General features: G+C 37.6%; 3 protein-coding genes across 9 annotated transcripts; all 3 read left to right on the top strand.

Annotated features, from left to right (window-relative positions):
• Positions 1–81: 81 nt before the first annotated feature.
• Positions 82–7,415, top strand: LOC110834807 (50 kDa hatching enzyme). 4 transcript variants are annotated; one of them, XM_022074335.2, is made up of 7 exons: positions 82–230; positions 1,939–2,062; positions 3,132–3,242; positions 3,653–3,955; positions 4,495–4,643; positions 5,331–5,403; positions 6,580–7,415. In XM_022074335.2, exons 2-7 carry the CDS (start codon positions 1,996–1,998, stop codon positions 6,693–6,695), a joined length of 819 nt encoding a protein of 272 aa, XP_021930027.1. In that variant the 5' UTR covers positions 82–230; positions 1,939–1,995; the 3' UTR covers positions 6,696–7,415. The 4 variants fall into 4 exon arrangements, with proteins under 4 accessions (XP_021930027.1, XP_021930025.2, XP_021930026.2 ...); XM_022074333.2 differs by lacking the exon at positions 82–230 and adding an exon at positions 296–365; XM_022074334.2 differs by lacking the exon at positions 82–230 and adding an exon at positions 731–751.
• On the top strand, positions 6,726–16,890 carry LOC110834801 (matrix metalloproteinase-19). 4 transcript variants are annotated; one of them, XM_022074321.2, is made up of 10 exons: positions 6,726–6,864; positions 9,406–9,541; positions 10,780–10,890; positions 11,088–11,399; positions 12,718–12,866; positions 13,579–13,681; positions 14,828–15,103; positions 15,949–16,130; positions 16,498–16,594; positions 16,752–16,890. In XM_022074321.2, exons 1-10 carry the CDS (start codon positions 6,802–6,804, stop codon positions 16,865–16,867), a joined length of 1,545 nt encoding a protein of 514 aa, XP_021930013.2. In that variant the 5' UTR covers positions 6,726–6,801; the 3' UTR covers positions 16,868–16,890. The 4 variants fall into 4 exon arrangements, with proteins under 4 accessions (XP_021930013.2, XP_087202228.1, XP_087202229.1 ...); XM_087346102.1 differs by lacking the exon at positions 6,726–6,864 and adding an exon at positions 8,619–8,714; XM_087346103.1 differs by lacking the exon at positions 6,726–6,864 and adding an exon at positions 8,750–8,769.
• A 134-nt stretch (positions 16,891–17,024) lies between these two features.
• On the top strand, positions 17,025–24,897 carry LOC110834804 (uncharacterized). Its single transcript, XM_022074327.2, has 6 exons — positions 17,025–17,166; positions 18,942–19,044; positions 19,950–20,216; positions 20,866–21,047; positions 22,037–22,346; positions 24,504–24,897. Exons 1-6 carry the CDS (start codon positions 17,086–17,088, stop codon positions 24,641–24,643), a joined length of 1,083 nt encoding a protein of 360 aa, XP_021930019.1. The 5' UTR covers positions 17,025–17,085; the 3' UTR covers positions 24,644–24,897.
• Positions 24,898–25,491: the final 594 nt, after the last annotated feature.

Below are 25,491 nucleotides of genomic sequence, written 5' to 3' on the forward strand. Positions count from 1 at the left end.
TGTATAATGCGCTGCCACCTATGTGTCATTATAAGTAAATGCGATGTAAATGAGCATGTTGTAGTCAGTAGCGCAATCGGTAAGAAGATTGACTACCTATCAACTTATAACCTCCGCCCCCAATTTTTCACGGCGACATGGAATTCCTTTAAATTGCAGAAGTTTTGAACATTTTGTCCACTTCCGTCCACAGTCTGCTTGCTGAAATGTGCTGAACAGCAATAAAATAGGTAAATATTCATGACAGGCTCAGAAATTGTCAATAAAAAATATGTTTTTATAATACAGATTTGTATTCAACCATGTAACTAGTTCGTAACACACTTGGATTTGTATAAAAAACAGTTTTTCAGTGACTTTGACGTGTAAGTGACGTATAACATGAATCCAGTCCACATCCTCATACCATAATTCTTCAAGATCCATATTTTATTATCCACCCATTTATAGTTCCTTGACACAAGTGCTCTCACCTAAAAGTTTTTTCAACTGAAATGTATTTTTGTTTTTCTTAATCTCTCAAACTACTTGCTTCATGGTCCGCTCGTCTCATCATCTGGTTTGAACCTTCGTGCAGTTTGAGTAAGCTTGTTAGGTTGAAATCAGACTTTATTTATGAGCAGTACTGTTTTATCTGCTCCTGTATTTGAGGTCACTTGTTACTGAAGCACACCAGCACCATGACATTCACTTCATGCTCTCAAATGAAAGACCCAGTAGTAAATAAAGACACTGTTGCTGACTCAATAAAGTAAGTTTTGTTCATGCTCGTGTACTGTAATCTTTAGCCAGTTTTAGTGCCAATTTATTCTCCTAAAAATTCGTCACTGAATTTCAGGTTCTCTTTATTAGGAAATCATTGACAAATTAAGTATGATGTATGCAGCAGTGTAGCTCGTGGAACATGCTTAATGGGTTAGGCATCAGCACAAGTAGACAATAGTCCCAAGACTTTGCCAAAGTGGTTAGGGTGAGACCTACTAATTGGAAATATTTTTACAGTTTCTAAGAAATTTCTACACTCTTTCCTTCTTACATATCAGTCATCTGCCATAATGTGGGTTTAAGTATGATTAGAGATAAAGTGGAAGGGGCAGACAGAGATTATCCTTGATAAGTTAACAATACATCACACAACAGTTGAACCTGTGATGATGTGGTGCTGTGGTCTTGTGGTGTGTCTGTTCCTCGTTGTAATGACCTTTTCTGCACCTTTAAACACCTGTATGGGCACCATTGTAAGTGAATCCACTGGTTTAGTTATAGAAAATTTAAATGTAGTCAGGGCGTGCATCTCAGTTTTATCAACTGCACTTAGCATTGATGATATGATACACAGATAGTGCTTAGTAGCTAATCTTACATTCAAGGTGTAGTTTCAGTCTTGATTATTATAATGAATGTCTTTGATATTTTCATGTCTGGATACTTGAAATATTGCCTAGTTGTTAAAAATATATCTCTGCTCACCAGAGCTAAGTTCCCCAGTTAACCCCATAAACCTAAAAAAAAAGTCATAAAAGGCTACAACCGAGCAGGGCAACTCCTAGTGTTGGAGAAAGGGACGGTTGCAACATTCCTGTTCAATGGATTTCATGATCTGACTGCTTCAAGGACTGACTATTGCTGTGCAGAAAACTGTTATCTTATATTACAGAACAATTGTTCTAACCATCTCAGGTGGAGCTCTGCATGACCTTTGAACCATATTTGAATGCTGAAAAGCATAAGATGTCCTCTGGGAGGACTTGATATTGCTGTGTGGTCTTTCACTGTGCCTATCCATCTGTAGATTATGATTCCTCAAAGTGCTAAGGCTAAAGTAATTGCTTCCAGTGCACCAACATTTCCGTTCCTCTTCATAAAACAGATATGAAGATACCGAGCAAGCAGTATCGTGTGGGAGGGAATTAATGATAATCCATACCTCTGTTTCAGGAGTACCTAGTTGATTTTGGCTACTTGGACTCGCAGATTTTGAACAGAAAGGTAGTCATGGATTCAAATGTAGTGACCGAAGCTGTTGCTGACTTCCAGCAGTTTGTTGGACTTGAATCAACAGGTGCTGATACATGAAAGCAGTGGGATTCACATGTGTGGGGCATTAACTTGCATGGGACATATAAGAAAATTGTACAAATGTTTGGTTAGAAAGAAAGTATTGAACAGTATTCTCATTGAGTTTGGTATATGGCTTATTAAGATGTGTTTAAACGAAACATATAATAAAGCCCGTATAGGCAAACATTTGTCTAACACGTTTCCTATTCAAGATGGTCTAAAACAAGGAGATGCTTTATCACCACTGCTTTTCAACTTTGCTTTAAAATATGCAATTAGGAAGGTCCAAGAACACCAAATGGAACTAAAATTTAATGGGACACATCAGCTTCTGGTCTAGGCTGATGATGTAAAATCTATTGGGGGATGTAAATAAATACCATAAGGAAAAACACAGAAGCTCTTATTGATGCTAGTAACGAGGTTGGTCTAGACGTAAACACAGAGAAAACAAAGTATAAGTTGATGCCTCATCAGCAGAATGCAGGACAAAATCGTAACTTAATGCCAGCTACTGGATTCTTTGAAAATGTGGCAAAGTTCAGATATTTGGGAGCGACAGTAAGGAATAAAAATTTGATTCATGGGGAAATTAAAAGCAGATTTAATTTGGGCAATGCTCGCTACCTTTCAGTTCAGATACTTTTTTAACTGGGTTGATCTCACTCAGGATTGGTTCCAGTGGGGCTGCTGTGACATTACAGTGAGCCTTCAAGTTTAATGAAAAGTGGGGAATTTCTGGACCAACTGAGCTACTGTTCGATTTTCAAGAATGAATTTGTTCCTTAGTCAGTCATTTAGTTAAAAGTATATATTTAGCTTTTGTTACTAATATGATATGGTAGAGTAGGCAGAATTTGTTCATAGTGCAAGGACAAGCAGATATTATGATGTGCCTTACACTGTGCTCCTTGTGTTTCTTTTTCTTTGTTTCTTACAACACATTCTTCATTGTATATCTGCAGGCTGTAGTTTGATTTCTTTGCAGGTCTAGATACACTGCTTTCTTCTGCCATTAACAATTTGTTATTGTCTCTTTGTCAAATATTTGAACAGTACATCTTCTTCAGGCTTGATGGACGAAGCAACACATGAGATGATGACGAAGCCTCGGTGTGGAATGAAGGACAGACATGACTTTGATGAAGAGTACAGCCGGAGCAAGAGGTATACAACACTGGGTGAGGCTCACTTATTAGTTTACTGTGGCATTGCGGCTCTGCAGTAGTGATGTCGGTGACGCATGTCTGAGAAGTTTAAGGGCACTTCACAATTTTTGTGACTTTCCTCAGTTCTTTCGGCATATTTCTTCTATGTTCTTTAAGATTCGTATTTTTTTGGTCACTCAGAATTGTAGCATTTCATAGTGACTGCAGTTTTACTTAAAAAACAGTGTAGTGGGGCCAACTTGGTAACATCAGAAAAAATTAAATTTAAAACAAGAACAATTTTAGTACACATAAAAAAAATTGTTCAGTATGAATGAGCAACTCTGTTTGGCCTCCCTTTGCTTGTCTCAGACTGTGCTCTTGCATTTGTCCAAAATCACAATTTATCTTCAAACTAAAGTGAGTGTTGTTTGTTCTCACAGATGGAGTCTGGGGAAATTATAACTTGACATATATGATACAAATGTATCCAGACCTGCCCACGTCAGCTGTGGATGAGGAGGTGGAACGTGCTGCAGCTGTCTGGGCTGCTGTTACCAAATTTAGGTTCCGACCAGCTACAAACAATGAACTTGCAGACATCAGGATTACATTTGCTAGCAGAGACCATGGTGATGGGATGCCTTTTGATGGAAGGGGAATGGTTGTGGCGCATGCTTTTCCTCCGCCTTCTGGAAAATTGCATTTTGATATTGCTGAAGAGTGGACCATTAGATGTTATGAAGGTACGACCATGCAGAAAGCCTTGTGTAGTCACATCAGCGCTAGTTCTCCCCAGTGTTTCATTTTCCTCATGGGTTATAATTACAGGAAGAAATGGATCCTGTTATGTCTTTTCCTCTTCACATGTTCAAAATGTTGTCTACGGTGATCACTTATATTGTTCTTGAAATGAAAATTTGTAGTTCTTGTCAAGTATGTTAATTCTGATTCTTATACAGCTACTGGCAACATGAATCATATCTTAAGAATTGTTATTCCATTATACTAGTGATTATTATATCACTTGAAAGTTGATAACTTTATTTAAATGATTAAAACTGTTTGGTTGAAGAAAAGTACATAGTTTGTACATGGTAAGATGTGTGTTAATTCCAGCAAGAAGGGAAATTCAGACCTTGAATGGATGACAGCGCTCTAGATATAGGATGGGATTCAGCATGAACATGATCATTATCCTTTGAATTTTGTAAAATATGGAGATTTTCTTAAGAAAGGATAGTCCACGAGCTGATGTGGTTGTATGACTGTGTGACGGTTGCAGGTCAGAACTTGTTTCACACAGCTGTACATGAGTTCGGGCATATTCTGGGATTGGGCCACTCCGACATTTTGGCTTCTGTCATGTTTCCGTATGCAAAGGGCTACAACCCCAACTTCACATTGCATGAAGATGACATCAAAGGAATACAGGTACTTGAAGCTCTTCCGATGCTCTCGGAATTTTCGCTGCACGTACATTTACTTGGTTGTAGGGGATCAGCTATTGTAATCTGTTGGGGTCTGTCAATGTAAAATGAATGAATCATGGACCCATACTTAGTGAGGTTACTGAAATAATTACTTTGCAGCAGTCAGTGGTGTCATTAATTTCACCTTATGATAACTGAATGAGAGTTAAAGCATGTGGCACTTAATTTTATTTATTTGTATAATCTGAACTATTGTGTTTGATGACCTTATTTCTTTATTTGTGTATGTAAAGGAATCAGCTGGTTACTTGCTGTAACCATAGCAACATGGGAGTCTTGATATTGAAAAGTGTTGATTTAATTGTCTTTTCATTGAGCTAGTAATTGTGATGTGATCTGAATTTTACTATAATTATTTAGTTAAAAAGAAAATCACTGCAGATGGTGAGAATGTTGACAAACTTTACACTTCAAAATATCGATAATTGGTTACAAAAGTGTTGCTGTCTGCAGATGAACTTCATAGTGAACTCTCTTTTACACATTGTGTGTTGTTAAATGGTTGCATAACACACTGTAATTTTATTTATGTTATGTAACATTATATTTTATTATATTATGTCCTGTGTTTGCACATACAACCATAATCATAGTACAATGTGTAGGTGAGTAATACTTTTTTTCCCAGGTTCTGTATGGTGTAAAAGAGTATTCGTGTTCAGATGCCCCAAATGATCATGTTGGTGCCGTGTGTCAGAAAGGTATGGATAAGCCATTCACAGACATAAAAGATAAGAAATATTGACAACTGTCAGTTTTGGGACAGTTGGTGCACATAAACTTTGCCAATTTGGGAAAAATTAATAATTTCTCAATTGAAGATTTCTGTCTTCTGGGTTGTTGCGCTGTGTAGTCTGGTCGATGCTAACCAACGTTTCAGAGGTCATACTGCCTCCGTCATCAGGGCGATGAATATGCCAATAGGGTGTGAGGAGTTGGATTTATAGGCAGGGAAGTGAAAGGTGTAGCCTGCCCCGAGCCAATGGGAGCAGGTATGGGAGTGGACCAATGGTAGCACGTGGGTGAGAGTGGGAGAGGGAGATAAAGTAGAGAGAGAAAGGTGAGTTTAGTTGTATGGATAAGGGCCCTGAAAGGGGCCGAGTTAGTGGTCTGGTTGGTTCTGGCGGCAGTATGACCTCTGAAACGTTGGTTAGCATCGACCAGACTACACAGCGCAATAACCAAGAAGACAGAAATCTTCATACTCACCGCTGTGAGAACCTCAAGTCTTACAATTTCTCAATTCTTCACTTTCTAAGATTAAAACTCTTCATCGAAAATTTTATTTTTTGTGAAAAAATTGTGCAGGAAATAGATGTGAAGCTAAGCCTAAAATTTCTTAGTGTTACATGAACTGTCTCATCTGCAGCAAATCTCTCTTTCTGGTATTTATTCCTCTTTATAATCTGTGTTTATTTGGTTATGCAGAACTGTGGAAAGAAAAATTCAATACTGTGTCACTTGACAGTGGAAAATGTTGTGCCCTTTGGGATGAAAATCAGGAAAAAGGGGACATTAAAAGTATCTACATAAATGCTAAAGAAAATGTGTGAATGGAGAAAAACATAAAAATTACAACCTTAGTTATGTGATTATTTATCAGACCTAGTTCCCATGAGGTACTATAAGGACAAAATTAAAATTAAAATTAATCCCATGCCACTTTGACTGTACTTGGCCCATGGATTCTACTTTTCTCATCCCTGGATTGGAAATTACACCACTTAGTTTAATGTGCCTCTATGTCACATTATAGGTGAAAGTAATAAATTTAAGTCAGCTGTTCAGTAGCAATAGGAAGAATGCAGATGGTCATTGTAGAAAAGCAACATAGGCTCTGTTCCACGAAATAATAATGACTTTCACTTTATTTTCAGGCATGGGGAAGAAAACAAATGATCAGTGTATAAGGAGCAATGCAGACTCTGCTCCACTTCCAACACTGCTGATTAGCTTTATTATTCTGGTTTCTCTGGCTGTGAGAGGAGTTTGAATTGTTGACTTATTTTCATCAGTGAGATTAGCCGTTTCCAGACAAGCTGTTGTATTTATGATATTGAACACAATGAAATCTATAAAGTGGACACTTGTCTGATTCAATGGCATGTTTACAATTTGTGTTGGGCGGTGATACACAGTTTTGTTTGAATCTTGGCCGCACGGTTGGTAAACATCATGTAGTTAAACATCTTCTGTAACTATGTTTTATGGGAATGGTTATGGTATTCTCTCTGTTCCCCAAATGCAGACCCTGCTCCAGGACCAACTCCAGAGTCTGTTTCCCTTCCTCACAACCGTCCTTCCCTCTCGTCTCACTGACGTCACAGCATTTCACCACGTCTCATGCCAATTGTCCATACCTTGTTTCTAGTCTTCTAAAAAGGCCATCTTTTCCAGGTTTTTTTTCTCCTGTTTCAAATTTCCATTTGACTATGCCATAAAGGCCACTATTGTTGAGGTGCAAACATGGTTCCTTTTCCCCTCCTCCTCCTGTAACTTGAGTGGCCAATGTCCATGACCTGATCCATCTCCTATTTCTGTATAAACCAGCTTCTTCCCCAACATTCCTCACTCCAACCCTGATTATTGAGTCAGTATGGTCCTCTGAAACGTCAGCAGCTCGACTGACTCGCTCATGGTGCCAGAACCCTGGAGCAGAATCAACATCAGTGGTTATTAAAATCATTGCAATTAAAGAAATATTTTACATTTAGTCTTCTCATCAGTCCATCTACCTGATGACCTCATAATTCTCTGTTACTCAGTTTATAAATTAAATTAAATGGAATATCAGATTGCTTGTCAGGTGAGTCTTTGGCTTCTTCACTTATTGCCAGTAGCATGTACTAAGCATTGAAATGTATTATTTGGTGCTGATCTTAATATTCTTAAGGACAGAAATTGTAAATGAGTTGTCAGTATCAGTGAAGTTCACTCATTGTCAGTGTTTTACTTCTGATGATCTTTAAGTTCTCTTATTTCTTTAATTTTGTTATCATTACATTTTATCTTTTCCATGCCCATGTCATCCAAATTATTTTCATAACCACACTTTTATTCTAAATTGATATTAAAGCTAAAATGTTCACACATTTTGGGAATTTCTTCTCTAATTTGCTTTCACTCAGTTCCATTGTACTGCATATAATACTGTAATTCATTGGTAATCCTCCTTCATGTACTTCCTTTACCCCTTGTGTCTTACATTACATTGAAGAACATAAGAGATAAGACACTGACACTTCCCTGTCTAACCCCTCTGTATGTATTGACACTTTCAGATTTTGTTGTGATCTGTTACCAAACTGTTCTCACGTTTTTCATAAATTCTCTTTACTCTGCCTGTTAGTCCTTGTAAACCGTCGCCCTGTGAAACCCTCTAAATCCATTGTCTGTTGCAATAAATTACCAAACATTGTCTCTGGCAGGGTCCAGTCTCTTTTGTATTATCTGTCTTGTGTAAATTCAGTCTGTTTTCTCTCAAACCATTTTGTTGTCTTCTCAATTCATTTTCCACCTGTCTCCTCAGTTTCAGATTTATAATTTGCTTATATTTCTGGACAATGTCTAAGCAGTATTATCTTTATTGTTTTATCATCTTTTCTATAAACTGGGACGAGTTTGCCTTTTATCCAGTTATCAGAACTTGAATCAATATCAGTGGATAAAGGAAGCCTTTGGTTAGAGCAAGGTGTAATTCAGTTTATTATATTTACCTGTGCCATGTTTTGCAATAAACTGAGAAAATAAATGTTTTCATTTACAGTAGTAATACGAAGTAAAAGTTGTAAATATCTCTGCTGTTCTTCATGCTTCCCGTGTTAAAAAGATGCCATTAGGTTATCTTTTATTGACAGCAGAGCTGTTACACTTCCCACACTGCTTCTGATAACAGAAGTATTAGGTGTGACTACCGCATTCAGAATAGGTCATGTCTTGTGTGTGCTTGCTTCTTATGCTGTGTATTGTGGGAACTATGGCAGAACCTTCGTTTGTGGACTCGGGAGCCATGGTAAGTGCAGGAATGAATCTGCCTGCTGCCTAACATATATGCGCAGAAGTAATTGGTAAGTTAACATTAATTTAGAAGATGGTTGCTGTCTGGGTGGTTGCACCGTGTAGTCTGGTAGAAGTTTACTGACGTTTCAGAGGTCATAATGATTAATTAATTAAATTACTTTTGCACTTTATTTAAAATATGTAAACAAAATAGTAGGTACTTGTGCTAGTACTAAATTATTATAATAAATCTATTCTGAAGGGTTCTGGTGAGGGTGCAGTACCATCTGGATTGCTGGATTTTTGGAACTTGTCCATTGTCTGATGTAAAACGTACAGTGTATTGAGAATGGGTCTGTCCTGGGCACCTTTTCCATGGGGTGTTGTGTGAACACTAGACAATGGGTAAGATCTAAAAACTCAACAGTCCAGATAATAATGAAAAGTGTTATGAAATAGCATCAGATACGAATTTTCCTGATTTGTTCTTCTTACTCAGGTGACTGGCCAATTCAGTTTGGAGCAGAATTCAAATATTTTTGAATCTGTCACTGTCCCATCATTAGGAAATGATGATTTCAAGAGAAGATTTTATCTCTTCTGATTGCTTGAAGTCATATGTGGCTCATTTGTTTATCACTGCACCAAATAATGTCTTGATTGTAGCCTCAGAAAGTATACCATCATTTTACCTTTACTTTCAGAAGTACTTGGTTCAGTTTGGATACATGGACCCACGTGTGATGAGAAATGATTCACGCATGACAAATGATATGATGGAAAGCATGATGAGAACATCCATTATGGATTTCCAGATGTTTGTTGGGCTTCAACCAACAGGTAAATACAATTATAGTTTTAGTCTGACTTAACTGATGGCCTCTCAGCAGTGTCTTCAGGATAATGAATATTCTCACTGAAGTTCTTCAGTGGTTTTCTGAGGACATGCAAGGAAACAGGGTGATGGTACTGCCTGCACACTTTCTGTTTCACCATACACAATTGTCCCTTACCTCTACATATTTTTGCAGTTCTTACATCATTGATTACTCTGCTGACAAGTTACAGATGCAATTACTAAGTGTTTGGTATCTGATTCTCCAAATTGGTGGTAGACATTTAGCTGAGACCAGAGGTTCTCACAGTGGTGAAGATGTTGATTGTGGTATTCTGGACTGTATCGCCATGCAGCTGGTTAGCAATGTGAACCCTGAAGATGGAGGTGATATATTCCTTTCATATTTTCGTAACCACCTTCAAGGCTGCAGGATCATAACCCGGAAGGCTACAATGTCCTGAAAGAAGCCCATTAACTGACACTGTCCAGAACATTTTACAGTCTCAGATCCATTTTAATGTTAGCAATCATAGGAGACTGATCATTCCTCCCTGGAACTGGTTTCTACTCCCGCAGATCTCGGCCTAGCACTTTACTGTGTGAGCTATCATAACCGGTTTTTGTGTTGAAGACTTATGCACTCCGCTGTCCATGATAGCAAATCGTGTACTTAGATTCAGTTCATCCCATTCTGTGAATGAATCTCATTATGTGTTCTCATATCTGAGGCTTTATCTCCCTTATCAGCACTAGACAAACTTGGCACTGAGTTCTGTCAAACAAACACTGAGTGTGACGTACAGAATGAACACACATGCATGGTGAACAAGAGTAGAAAATTGTACAGTATAGAAGTTGCATAAACCAAATACTTTTACCACACCTGTCGGCTATTTATTTGCTTTACTTTAGAAATGTGTTGTGGCCTCACAAAGTTTTTGGTTTTTATAATTTTGTAGTTGTTTGTTGTTATTATGTTGTTCTATACTGGTGCGCATAGAAAATAATGCAGTAACTTAAAGAATTAGAGCATTTTATGTGAAAGTTGAAACATAACACATATTATAAGAAGGAGCTTTTTTTTTTTCTTGTTATGTTTAGTGGATACGTGAAAATTCAGTACACTTTGTGTTGAATTGTTATATTTGCATTCGCCCAGTAAATTGAATACAAAAAAATGTGCCTTCTCATTCATAGTTGGAATAAAAAATTAACCTGCTTCAACAATATTCTCTGTTAGGCATGATGGATGAAGAAACTCATGAGATGATGACAAAGCCTCGGTGTGGACTGAAGGACAGACATGACTTTGATGAAGAGCACAGCCGGAGGAAGAGGTTTTCTATATTTGGTAAGTTATTCCTGCTTCCATATTTCAACTTTGTGTAAAATGATAATATTTTATCTGTTAAAACTTGGTGTTTCAGTCTGTAATTGTGTATATAATAAAACTGTTAATTTCTGTTTTTAAAAGCTATAAAGCTTATCTTCCATTAAGGTATATGAATGCTAAAATGTATTTTATGTTGTCCTTATGCATTTATTCAGGTGGAAAATGGTCGAAGCAGAACCTTACATATGCAATACAAAGGTATCCGAGTATCAAGCATTTGTCAAGATTGGCTGTTGCTGATGAGATGGAGAAGGCACTGGGTACATGGGCAGCTGTTGCAGAACTGAACTTCCTGTCTGTCCAAAGGAATGAGACAGCAGACATCAAAATTATGTTCGTTAGTGGGAGCCATGGTGATGAAATGCCATTTGATGGCGTGGGGAAGGTCCTTGCTCATGCTTCCTCTCCTACTTCTGGAAAGGTGCACTTTGATGATGATGAACCATGGACCATTAGGAAGTATACGGGTAAGATTAAGTATTCACTGATCAGGTATTGTACAAAATGATTTGAGACATTGAGGGCAAAATGGAATGAGGGAAGATACAGGAAATGCAGTTGGGAATACATAAATTATACTGAATATAGACAAACAGAGAGGAATGGAGAAGGCTTCATCATGAGGTGGATGATGATGATTGAATACAAGGTTTCTTTTATCATTTTAATACTCTTAGAATAATTATAAACATTTTGATTGAAGATGGTGCACATAAAGATCAAATTCTTTCCTAGCCTACTTTCCTCAGTTGTAAAATATGCTTGTCTGATGATTTTCATGAGGTCTTCGTATGTATGTGACGCTACTGCAAATCGTTCTGGATAAAGTGATGCCAACAGTGGCCATTGTGCTTACGTCTGAGCTGGGAGTGCCACGTGCACCATTAAACTTCATGTCTTTGACAGCAGTAACTGATGATTCACTGTAGTTACGCTTCCAGTATTTGATCATTAACAGAGATATTTTAAGGAAATTTGGTATCCTCGTAAATGTTATTTGTATTTAAAAATATAAACAGTTGGTTCACAGTGTCAGAATAGGTCTTCAGATTTTATTATGGATTGTGTTTATCAAGATGGCTGTCTTGTGGGACGTAGTGCCACGCAGTACGCTAGTTTATATTGACCAACATTTCAGAGTAGTAGTTCACTGGCCCCATCATTAGTTACCTTGATGATGGAGGCATTAAGCTTCTCTGAACCTTCTATCAGTATCTACCAGACTACACAGTGCCATGCCGTAGAAGACAGCCATCTTGGTATTCATCACTACGAGAACCTCAGTTTAACAACATTTATCACATTCTAAGTTGCTCAAGTTCATACATAAAATGCAATAACTTTTGCAAACTGGCTGACTTAATGGTGAAGAGTTTTCTTGAAAAGCTGTAAATAGTCCTTCAGATTCAACTAGTCAAATAATTCTGGCCTCTTATGGAATGTGAAAGTTAATTCCAGATAATGGAAACTGAATTTTTACATACAAAAAATTATGCATAAATGATGGTGAGGAATTATCTTCTTACATGACATGTTCGTTTATACAGCCACATGCTAACAAGGTGTCTAGGGACAGCAGAATTTTTCAAGACCTACACAGAAGTTCTTTCAGTAACGAACTGGATTTTTGCATGAGAAAAAATGTCTTTGTTCATCTTTCAGATGTTAACAGAACAGTGTATCATAATGAATAGAAACACAATTCTCTAAGCACATAGCTCTAGCCATTGAAACTCATAGGAAAACAGTGAATAGGTTAATGAAGCAATATTTTAACTATTTCAGGTCAGAACATGTTCTATGTAGCAGTGCACGAGTTTGGACATGCTCTGGGGTTAGGCCACTCAAAAAATACTACATCTGTCATGTTTCCATATGCAGGGATGTATGACCCATCATTCAGGTTACACAGTGATGACATCCAAGGCATTCAGGTGCTACAAAGGAAATATTCAATGATTTACAGTTCTCTCATAAGTATTTAAGCATGTTCGATAATTCTGTTCAAAACTTCGCCATTTCATGTTCTCCGGCAGAAATTTACATCTGTTTCTATATCTGGCTTATTCGAACAGTTCTGGAAATCTTAGAATTAGAACAAGTAAATTGGCCCTGATGTTTTGTCATGAACCTCAAAGTGGGTTCTTTGTTGACCTCAGTTTGACAATTCAGTTGTCAGTGTTGAGTCCAGTTTCAGATGAAGCCTGAGAATTTTGAAACTGAGGTGAATTATTGGGTGTGGTCGGCTGCCACTTTGTCTGTTTAAATTCAAGAGTCTCTCAATCTTCTTGTAAGGAGAGTTATAAAATTGAAATATACAGTCACAGTCATTTCTGTTCTCTTGTGCTGTTCACCATTTTTCAGGTACGTGATATGTAGTCAGCCTGTATCTTAGGTTTAGATAATGTTCATTTAATCTGTTTTGACGTTCAAAATTAATTTCAGCCATGGCTGGTATCTTCCTGTTCTTTAGTTGATGTAGAGTTTCCTTCTTTTATCTCTACTGTGTTTGTTATTGCAATGAATCATGGGCCAAGATAGCTTAGTCACATAAGTGATGAATGACTCAGGTTTGATTAATTTACTGTTAATGTGAATTATTACCATTCCACCAAGGCACAGGTACAAAAACATTCTCTTTTCCAGGATTTGTATGGACAGAGAATACATTTTCCACCCGATATTTGTTCAGATTCCACATTTGATGCCATTTTTCAGTATCCTGCAGGAGTCACATACGTACTGAAAGGTAAGGGAGGGAAAGTCGTACTGCTTGAAGTTGGAGATGGAAACCTGTTGATTAAGGAGGCATTGTCTTATTGTGTATTTCTGTGAGGGTGATTGAATACCAGATAGTTCAGATGGGAAAGCAGTGGATGCTTATTATTAATAGAATTTTGGCAGAGAATCCTGTTGGAAATTGGAGGGTTGGAAGATCAACAGAGTAATAATAAGGATATTAATAAAGTGTATATGTTCTTCTGTCTTTCATGGATTAGCCTCAAGTTGTGTCCTTGCTCACAATAGTCGTCCCTGTATGTCTTGCTATGTAAGTGTTTATTCTGCCAAGGTTAGGTTAAATTTTTTTCATTTCATTGGTCTGTTTTTATATTTACTGAACAAATACTAGGTTGTTCCATATTTATCTTAATTATAAATGTTTTCTAGTGTAGTACATTTCTGGGTACTTCTTACAGATTCCATGTCCGCTGTTTGAACTGCAGAAAAATTTTGTGCTGTTCATGTTTTGCTTGTGAAGAGAATTGTGGGAACTAGGAATGAAATAGATTGGACTGAACTGGTTAAGATGAAATGTAGTGTTTTTTTAGCATATTTCCATGACTGGTAGATTAACTCTTTGTCACATTAGAGCCAAAGAAACAAGGGATTGAGCAGTTCAGCTCAACCTACAATGCACCTGAGGATCCTAGTTTAAATTTTCACTGTAGTAAAGGCAGAATTAAGTGAAGTTTCTCATGGATTAACTCAGTTGCTGCAGGTGAATGTTTGTAATGAGCCATGACTGCTTCCTCTTAATCACTCTATGAACCATAGAGAGACGAAGCATGTTAAATCACCTCAAAACTGCTGCCACCTCTTTTCCCAGTGTTAGGCCTAGTTGACGTGGCTTCTGTGTTGCAAAACCATCTCTTCTTCTTTTGAGGGGTCTTCCTGAGTGTCTTTTTCTCTTGCTTGATTTATCTTGAAAGGAGCAGAAATCTTGCCATTTGATAGCTAGCTGGTGTTTGAGCTAATAGTCAAGATTTGTGTGCCAACATTTCTTCTGATCCCATCCTCTACAATTGGTACAGTTTCTTTACATTGCATGCAATTGAATGGAATAGTGGTTGTGCAGTATGCAGTAAGTGAAACATCTGTCTCCGTGCCATCATAGGGGAATATTACTGGAAGCTGGCAGCTGACGGGCCTCTCAGTGGTTACCCAAAACTCATCTCCCATCATTGGCGTGAACTGCCAGGCAATATAGATGCAGCCATTGCTCTTCCGTATGGCAAGATTTACTTTTTCAAAGGTAACAAGACTTGGGCATACAGGGGTGTATGTCTACTTCCAAAATATCCCAGACTTATTTCTGACGCCTGGAGAGGAATTCCAAACAACGTGGATGCAGCTATGTACTATGATAATTCTACATTTTTCTTCTTTAAAGGTAGGTAAAAGGTGTAGAGCATTGCATCTTTTGAATTCTTTCATTATTTGTACCCATTCATTATGCGTTTATTTCTTAAAGTGGAATAAAATGAACACTTACTGTAATTAACACATCTTCTTCAGTATACGAATTTATTCAGACTATCATATTTGACCTAGGTCAGATACCTACATGCTGTTAGAAGACAAAGAAGTTGTAAAATGTATGCATGCCATAAGAATTCTAACATGTTTACTAGAATTTTAACTTTGATCTTTGTGAATGGCTCTGGATATCAGTGGGTGAGGAGAAACTAAAAAAGACAGTGTGGGTGGATGTCGTGGGGAGGGCATATGGTCCTTATCAGAAATATAAGGCTTGAACTTGCATAATTTTTGTCCGTGCTCTCCGATCTGATCTGTTTCACAGTTGCATCTGACACTCGACAATAGCTTGCCCTTCTTTCATCTGCAAAATCAGACTCTTCTCTGCTGTTTCTTGTTTGCATTGGTGACGAACAAGATTTATGATCTCCCTAACCTCAATATGAATGGTTTTTACCCTTTTTTGACTGCTTACCATTCGTAAAGTGTTCCGTTTATAACATAGACAGAATATTAGGTTAAATTAACTTGCACACAGATCTCATTCAGACTGCGGTGCAGTGTTTTATTAACTGGAATATATAGGTTTCTGGCCACAGATTTGTTGCTGTTGGACATCTCTACCCCCAGGGTCAGAGCTTTTCTCCCATGTATTGAAGAGTGCATACCATTCAGGATAGACGAATATTTATTTTCAGATAAATACATTATCATGGAGATAATCTATTCACTGTGTTGACGTTTGTATGTTTGTTGCAGGGGACCATTACTGGAGGTACAATTCAAACCACAACCACAGTGTTAATGCTGAGATGTACCCAGAACTACTGTTGAAGTGGGATGGCATTGTTGGGGATCTGGATGATGTGTTACGCATTGGAAATTCTGTGTACTTCTTCAGGAAAGGACGGTATTATCGTTTCAACTGCTTAACACGCCTGGTGAGGATACTTGATTGGTTTCAGATCTATAAAGAATATATTTCATTCCATTCTCAAACTTCATTTATTATTGTCGCTAGTTTGAGCTCCTTTCCTTCTGGGTACCTCATCCTTTAGAAGTTAACTTCCTTTATAAGCCAGTTCAGTCCATGTCTTGTCTTCACAACATTTTTCTAATATCTATGTTAAAATTAATGTCATTTGTACTGAAGTTTGCCTGGATACCTCTTTCCTTAGGTTTCCCAGTCCACAATGATATTGTTTTCACACATTCATGTTATATGTTTGATCGAGTTTAATGACATGAATGTACATTTGACAACTGTTTATTACATTAGACCTGGTAACATGTAGCTATTTTGTTTAGGTTGACCGTGATTACCCCAACGAACCCAGTTACCATCGTTCAACAGCATACTGGTGGTTTCGGTGTGCGGAAAATGACGCTGAACTTTATCAAGAAGGTTATTATGATCCACATTACAGTTAAAATTGTTGAGAATTAAAATACATTATACATTTTATGAAGATCTTGTGCATGAAGAAGTTGTTGCAGGATGACTTGATGTCCACTTGGCACTCAGCTTGTGTAACTCTGCTTTTTCTGGATTTGTTTTCCAGATGTGGCAGAACCTAGCAGCAGGAACAGGAATACTGGCTGCCATGCACTTACCACACTGGCAGTAATTTTTTTAATCTCACTGTCTGCTGGACAAATATGGCACAGCGCCATGTAACAGCCTGACAGCAAAACCATGAGGAAACTTTGGGTTGCTGTTTCCCTGACCACGGTTCAGACCAACTATAAAGTCAGTTGCGTCAGTACAGTTTTGGGGAGACTGGGTTTATTTGCAGACTGAATCTGCTGAGAAGTACAAAGAACTGAATATCAGTTGGCAGATAGCATTGGTGAGAAGTGCTTTGATAAGAGTGTTGTCTGCTGCAGTTCAGCAACATGTTGGCTGGAACTTTGGCGCTGGTTTTCTCATCCTTCATGTTGATATACGGATCACAGTTATTTAGCAAGGAGGCTGTGGTAAGGACACAGGCAGTAATGTAATGTCATTCATTATGCTGAACTTTCTTATTGATTTGTTGTTAACCTTGTATTGATACTAACAGAAGTGAAAGATAACATGAATTCCAGAGTGTTTTTTTGCTGCAATTTTCCATCTCTCATTGGTGATGACTTATTGCAGATACTGGAGAGTAGAGGTACTACATGTCTTAGAGATAAAGCCAATCAAAATTATACATATTACATACCATAAATTATGTTTTAATTGTAATAATATAAATAAAGACCAATTAAATGTTTATACTGAAACTTGCAGGCAGAAGCCCCTCAGGACAGACTACTATCAGGTTACGAAGTGTTACGTAGGACTTCGGACTTGACTCATGTTAGGTTCTGGTGGGAGGTCCTGTGAACGCTGTAGTTTGCATTGAGGTTCTTTAAATGGCAGGGCATTTTCTTGTCTAGCTGAGGAGCTATCAGCTTTTCAATAAGAACTCTATTTCATGTTATGTACAATTTTGAAATATGATAAGATTATATTAATCTGTTCTCTTGTTGATTTTTGGTGATGAAATCTCAAGTTAAAACACACCCGAACATAAAGCAAGAGACAAAGTGCTGCTCTACAGCATGGAGTTAAAATATCTGAAAACTACAAAATGCCTGACAGTGGTAGATTTACCAATAATCTTTGAATGTGATAAGTAAAAGAAGGCAAAGACCTCCAGTACATGTAATCTTGAATAAACACTGTTTTATCTCTTGTTGAAGTTTGGGGCACATGCATCTGTGAAATTTCCTCAAACTGAGATGTTTTTGCTTCTGTGTCATGAAACATGTTCATTGTAGGCTACTACCTCTAGAAGATAAATGGACAGAATTGTTACTTTGTGGACCATTTTGGGCAACTCTATGACCCAGAACCAGTCAAATATTCTACCACTCATCTTAACCCTTTTGCTGCAATATTCTTGAGAACTAGCCATGTATTTCAGTCATACATGTTCTTTCTTTTTTTCCCCGATGTATTTACATCAATATTTCAGGCGTAATATCCTTAAGTGTTGTTTTGTGTACATGTGAAACTCAGTTTCTTGCCCCAAGGAACACAGATTGAGATTGTTTGGTCCTTCATAGTTTGTACTTTTTATCGGATGCTATTATGAGGATGAGATCAAGGCAGAAGAGGTGCACAGGGGATACAAAACACATGGGAGCGCTGAGGAATTTGTACAAAAGAAGATGTGATGGGAAGAGAATACTTGGGAGACCTAGGCTTTGATGGAATTGTAGTATTTTATTGGACTTTAGGGAAATGGGGTGTGTGTATGTGGACTAGCAGTGAAGATGAGTTCTTGACACTTCTAGGAACTGAATTCCAGTTACTGAGCCTGTAGCCAGTTACAGTTGCTATGTGGGAGGACAGTAAATATAAGACATTGTGTAGTTATGATCCAAAGTCAGCCTTTTGCGTTGGAGTTAATGAACTTAAGATTTTTTGTGAAAAACAATTATAAAGGGACTGAATTTTAGTTCAGTAGAAATAAAATGATATTTTACAACGTAGAAAATGCCAACCTGAAGTAAAATGGAAAATGATATTTGACTTGTAGTTGGTGGGTCAGTATGTTCTCAGTACTGAAGAATTAATTCAGAAATGGAATCCAAGTGTTTGGTCAGAGCATGACTGTAAGATTGACAGAAATTCATGCTTTTCAAACTTTGTATTTCTCCATGGTCACATTGGTGACAAAACACATGGCCTCATCTGGTTTTTGTGGTGGATGTTACAGACCTTACGTAGATCACAAAGAAGCGATCTTCCAGACTTATGCTCAGACTTGGTATTTGATGCGATCTTTGAATGCCCATCTGGGGGTACATACGTGCTGAAAGGTAAGGTGGATACAATTTGAATTTCAAAGTATATTTTAGTAGCTTGGTTTTTAGATCATGTAATAATGCTGTATGAATAACACTTTGTGTAGGGTGTTATGCAAGATGCAATGATAATGGACTGGAATAGACTGATTCCTTACATGTTCTGAGATTTTCTTGGAAGAGAGTGAAAAACCAATTGATTAATCATTCAGGGGACTTCTTAAGCTCTTTTTTTCTCTGAATTTATAGTAAGAAGAATATTGAAAAATGTTTAAGATAAAAGCTGTAGACTTTAATAAAATCTGTATTTTATTTCATGTACCACATCTGTTTGTAAAAAAACGAAGTTAGATTTAAGTTTCAAGTAAAGTAGCATTGGTCTAATACAGACATAAATTAAATTCTTGCACAAGTTTTAGTTCACCAATTTAGTTAATATTAATATGGGAATTTGTCAAGGATATAGGTTAGCTTATGTATATAAAAAGTATGATGGATTTATGTAAAAAAAATGCATGTGATACATGCTGATGTTCATATTTAAAAAAAGTTACTGTTGAATGTGTGTAATTAAACAAAAGGAAATAATGGTGAAGTATTAAAATATTTATAATTGAGTAGCTGATTGAATATGGCCTCAAGTTCCGATATATGAGATAAATAATGTGGGTGTCAGTTTATTAAAGCTGTAATGTTGGAAGTAAAGATTTTGTTATGCAGAAGAATGGTGAATAACATGAGATTTTCTTTATCACTCTTGGCACAAAGGGAACAAGTCATTAATAAACTTGTTTCTGTGCATGAAGTGGATACAACTATTACAGCTGTTAAGTTAGTAAGTGTACTTAACCGAAGAAAATGTATTACAGTGAGTAGCTGTGAATTATATAGCAAATTGTTACATCATTCTTTTATCACAGGAAAATACTATTGGAAGCTGACTCGAGAAGGGATATCAAGTGGAAGTCCTCGTCTCATCTCTCACATCTGGCCTGAACTTCCCAGTGACATAGACGCAGCCACTGCTTTCAGCCGGGATAGAATTTATTTCTTCAAGGGAAACAAGTTTTGGACTTGTTGTTATTCACACTGCACCTGTGCTTACATTTCTGTCGGGTGGCCAGGAATTCCAGACCATGTGAATGGAGTTACATGGGCTGGTGGTTATATTTTCTATTTCTTTAAAGGTAAACTTCCCACTGTCAAGCTGAGTTCCAGCACCTCGGTCCCATACTAAGTTGACAGAATGTCTTACGCAAACCTGAATTAGTTCAGTAAAGAGGAGTTGCTTGTTATCAACCTCACAGAGCAATTATTTGCAGTTCACATTCTTTTCTATAAGCTCCAGGTTTGTTTGCTTCTCCTAAGTGCCCACACGGTCCTCCAGCCAGAATGTTGTGTCATGCATGTTTCATGTCTGCCCCATCTCAGACTCCAATAATATTTGGCGAAGAGCATTAACTATGTTGTGCTTTGCTTTTGGGTCCAGATATTCTTCTCAAAAACTTTATTTAAAAAACGTCTACCCTAGTTCCTTTGAATAACAGTGAAGTCTGTATGCCTGTGTCTGATCAGTTGCACCAACAGAAACACATTTAGTAATTATTATATGAAAATATAGAAATGACATCCATATAATGCAGGGCTACCAGCTGGACTTAGCTCTGGGTTGTGGGGTTAGGTTAGGTTAGGTTTGCTGCTGCAATGCATGGCCAGTGAAGCTCAGTCCCCTGCCTTATGAGAGATAAGGTGGTCCACGTGACTAATCACAAGACAGATGGAGGTGAGTGCCAAGCTTCAGACGTTGCCCCTCGTGAAAAGAACTTTCTGTTACAGGTGACCTTTATTGGAGGTTTGATGCATCACGGTGTACTCAGGTCCCTGCCTCATACCCCAAACCATTATCAGACTGGGGTAGCATTAAAGGTCGTGTGGATGATGTGCTGTATGTCGACAGGCAGCATATCTACTTCTTCACAAATGGTTACTACTACCGATATGACTGTGTCGCTGCCCGGGTGAGGAGAACTGCATCCAGTTCAAGATTTAACTGCATTCAAAATGAAACTTTCAAATTAACATGTGATAAATATTTTGAGATTTTTTTTTTCCCCGTTACACTTACACTTACTCCATTTAGCTGTCTGTTTGAACGGAGCCCTCGCATCCTGAGTCCAGCGAGTCTGCCACTATTAGGCACACTGTGGAACTCTGCAAGTGTATTCTTTGGTTTCACTTTTGTTGTTATGACATCATGACATTTCTTTCCTCTGAATACAAATTTTAATTTTGTAAGTGGAAACGAGTTATGTGGGGCTAGATCTAGGGAGAATGGGTGAGGAACAACGGTATTGCGATTTCTGGTATGGATAAGTCAGACAGAGTTGGAACATTGTTTTCTCTATACAAGCAAGTTTTAAATTTCTGTATGTTTAATGTAATGACAATTTGCAAGTGATACAACCAGCCCTTGGTCAAAAAACCGAAAGAATGGTTTTGCCAACATACAGCTGGCGTACGGCAAAGTGATAATCAGTTGGCAGACATTGTTTCTATATTCATGCACCTTATAAGCACACATTCTTTGTATTCAGCTCAGGACATTTTAGGGGATGTGTAAAAAAACTCTTAATTAAAGAAAGTCACTTGTTATGTACCTCACACAATGAGCTCAACTATTTGTAGTTCTCATATTACTATGTAACATGTAGATCCGGCAGGTAAACTGGAAAACGCACAGTATATCGCTGGGGAAATGAACTGGAATGCAGGGTAATGTTAAAAAGGATCTTTGAAAATGGGTTGTCAGGAAATGAACTGAATTGACGGCTCAGTATCAGTTTCACTTTAGGTTTGTATCAGACTTTTGGGAATGATTATCTGTGCCTGTTGGTCATTGGTCAATGGATCAGTCAGTTGGTTCTATACTCTTTTTTTTCTCTCTCTTTACTTTCTGTAGTACTTATATGATTTGAAGGATATCAATATAATGTGTTTCTTGTTTTAGTGTGACAATGGGCAACCCAGTCAACCACGTTACCCTCGTCGTACTAGTTTGTTCTTTCAATGTGACGAAGAAGTGTCAGAACGAAGTGTTTCTTCTGAACCATCTACTACCAGCACTACATTGACAATTATTGACACTACAACTGCCAGCAGCGCTACTTCTGTTGTAACTATTATGAACACTACAACTGCTAGTAGCGCTACTACTATTATTTCAATCGTTGAGACTGCCACTTTCAATGTCACAGTAGTGGAGGGTGACGAGCCACCACCTGCAAATGAACCGGATTATAGCGGTGGAATCCTCAGAGGTATTCAGTCATACTACTAAAGGAATTTTCACTGCTCTGTGCTTAAATGCAACCCCATGAAGGCATGGAGATAAATCTCCATCAGTATTCACTGGCCTCAGAGCTACTGTGGATCTTCTCCCAGAAGCTTATCACTTTGCTGACTGAGGGTCTTGCTTCCACTAGGCGGTAGGGTTCCATCGCCATTGGAGACGGAGTATTTTCGTCCACTGTCATGACCAGAATTTGTGTATTGCCTCCATGGCATCGTTCCCATACATAATGTTGCCAAATCTGAAACAATCAAATTTTTAAAATGAATGATGTCTGAACCAATCATTTTCTAAGAACCAGGTTGTAACCAGTTTATGCTCACTCCAATATACGCACAACTGTCGGGTGACTGGATGATTAATGCAACTTTATCAATGTGGTTAGTGACAGGCATAATTTCCTTTCTAAACCTCTTTTAAAACATCGTGAAACAATTTAACTCACTTTCCAGCATCTTGCAGTTGTTAACGTTGTTGTCGGCAGGGGAGAGATTGGTCCTTCTCAATAGAGCATTGTAAGCGTGGCAGGATAAGTAGAATAAATACAAATAGCGTGTGAGCTGTGGTGATGCTAATTGAACCTCGGTGCAACATTGATGTGACGATTATTGTGGCTGCAGAGTGTCTGGGCTGCTGGTAGTGGCTTCTTTCTGTTTTAGCAGGAGGAAATAAATTAAATAATTTTCAGTTGCAACCAGGTGACTAGTACTGAAAACAGGGTAGGCCTTGTAGTTACAATGATGTTCTCTTCTTTCAGAAACTGGTTTTACATTTTGCACACATTTTCTAGACTGGGTAGAAGTTTCTTAATAAATAAACATATTTTAAACAAACTGCGCAATATTAGCAAATGCATTTATGAAATTAAGGTGGCAGCACATATACGCTAGGTAAACTAACCACCAAATTGAAAATTAAAGTAGTTAGCATTTCTAAGGTTAGATGTACTCAGTTTAATTAGTTATCCATTAATGATGCTCTGGTCACCGAGCTTTGCCACCGTTTTAATTTGGTGGCTTTAGGCACTTTCATTTTATACAATTCATATTCATGAAACTCGATACACTAATTGGATAGACAGTGCCAACATTTGGTGTGGCTGTATCTTTAAAAAAAGACTTATATTTATAGTTTAGATGCGTCATGTTTGTGTTTTCAATTGATACATATATTTATTCTTCAAGTCTAGTATGTTATTATGTTTCTATATTGCTTAATGAAAAAAATTTTATAACGATGTCCAAACTCATTTACGTATGAATAATATTAATAATATTAATTATATTGTTGATAATTTCACAGAAATAATGAACAAAATAATATAAACACGCCACATAATATGCAAAGAATCGGAAGATAAAAGGAACATCCACAACTACAACCTACAATCTACAATTACCGAAAAGCGTGCATTAAAAAATATTGAATAGTTTTAAAAAATAAACCTGAAGATGATGCTGAGACATCGAAACATGTTGTAATATATAGCGCAAATTGTAACATCGAGAAAAACGATGAATAGCGCGAATTATTTATATCAATTTTAATTTTAAACATCAATATTAAAATGTTTTGTGTATAGACTTGAAGAATAAATATATGTATCAATAAAAAGACTTATGTTCACTTGCAAGCACTTAAGTTCGAAAACAGCGTCATTTGTGTGACAAGTACTACAGACTTTTGTTTTTGTTATGTTGCCATTTCTTCTCATGTTTCGACGTAGTAAATGTTGAATGGATTTTTGTAAAACTTTGTTTGTGACACATTATATGTTCTCATTCTTTCGGGACTTTGTGTTATTTTCTTAGTGGCCATCTGATTGTGTCAGGTCTTCGCTTCTTCATAATCATCTCACTTATTTTAATCTGTGGAAAAACTGCAATGTGGCCTGGCTAGGCGTGCACTCCATCTGAACACTGATTCAACAGTGATTAATGGAAGGATATTATTAAAATGAGACTTTGAAATTGTGAAGTGGACTGAACTGGCTCAGAATGAGTTTATATAATGATAATGATGAACCTTCATATTTGATAACAGCAAGAAGTCTCTTATTAAGGTGGACAGGGAGTTGGTTACGGGATGTTTTAGACGGTAGTGTAAAGCAGATTTGTATTTTCAGATCAGGAGTTTGAGACGGGACATGCCGTTAAAAGGACCGACTCAATCTGCCTTGTCGTCTCTCTGGCTCTCATTGTTTCTGCTCAACCCTGTCACTGCTTCAGCGCGCTGCCTCACGGACCAGGACTCGGATGCTTCTGAGAGTGTTTTGACGAGTTGTCTGATGAGGCGGTTATAAATCTCACTGTACTTCCAGACATGTCTGATGTGTTCTTTGCCCCACCCCCAGTCTTGAGAAGAATGTACGGCGACCTTGTGTTCTAGAAACTAAGAGGGTTTAAAAATGTCTCATTAATAGCCAAAGGAAGAGCTCCGTGGAAATGTACTTTGTTTGTAACTGAGGACAAACTTGTTTAAAGGAAGTTATTAAAGCAAACCTTGGGATATTTTGTAAATGTTCAGTGATGTGCAGTTTAGTATTATATAAAACTGCAATTGTGAAGCGTTGGTGCCAGTCACATTTGTGGTGGCGTGGGTCATCTCTGCTTGAATACTGGATAATGGGTTCGAATCCCACTCAGGCATGGATGTTTGTTGGCATCTTACTGTGCTCTATGTAATCAGAGACCTTAAATGAGCTCTTACGCCCTATCCAAAGACTCCTAACCAACCCCTGAAAATTTTGAAAAGTTTGCACACATGAACTCTTAAATTTATTGCCTGTCTCCTCTTTCCTCAGTTTCATTTGTTTCCTTCTTATTTTCCTCTGATGTCCTTGTACAAACACACTATGAGAAATGACAGGAAAGTGGAGGGTTCTGAAAGTTGGCTGTCTTCTGGGTTATTGCGCCATGTCGTATGATAGAAGTTTACTGACATTTCAGAGGTCCTTGCTGCCTCCATAAACAGGGTAACGAGGAGGGTACAAATTTGGCATTTGTCTCATGATTTGGGAAACAAGATGCTGGAAAATTTGATTGTTTGAAAACTTATGTCAGAAATAGTTTCCATCTGTGCCATCTGTGGTGCATTGCATTAACTAATGCAGG

The sequence above is a fragment of the Zootermopsis nevadensis genome, unplaced genomic scaffold, assembly GCF_977971745.1.
Source record: "Zootermopsis nevadensis isolate Lab colony 2312 unplaced genomic scaffold, Znev_1.0 Znev_ptg000010l, whole genome shotgun sequence".
Taxonomy (NCBI): Eukaryota; Metazoa; Arthropoda; class Insecta; order Blattodea; family Termopsidae; genus Zootermopsis; species Zootermopsis nevadensis.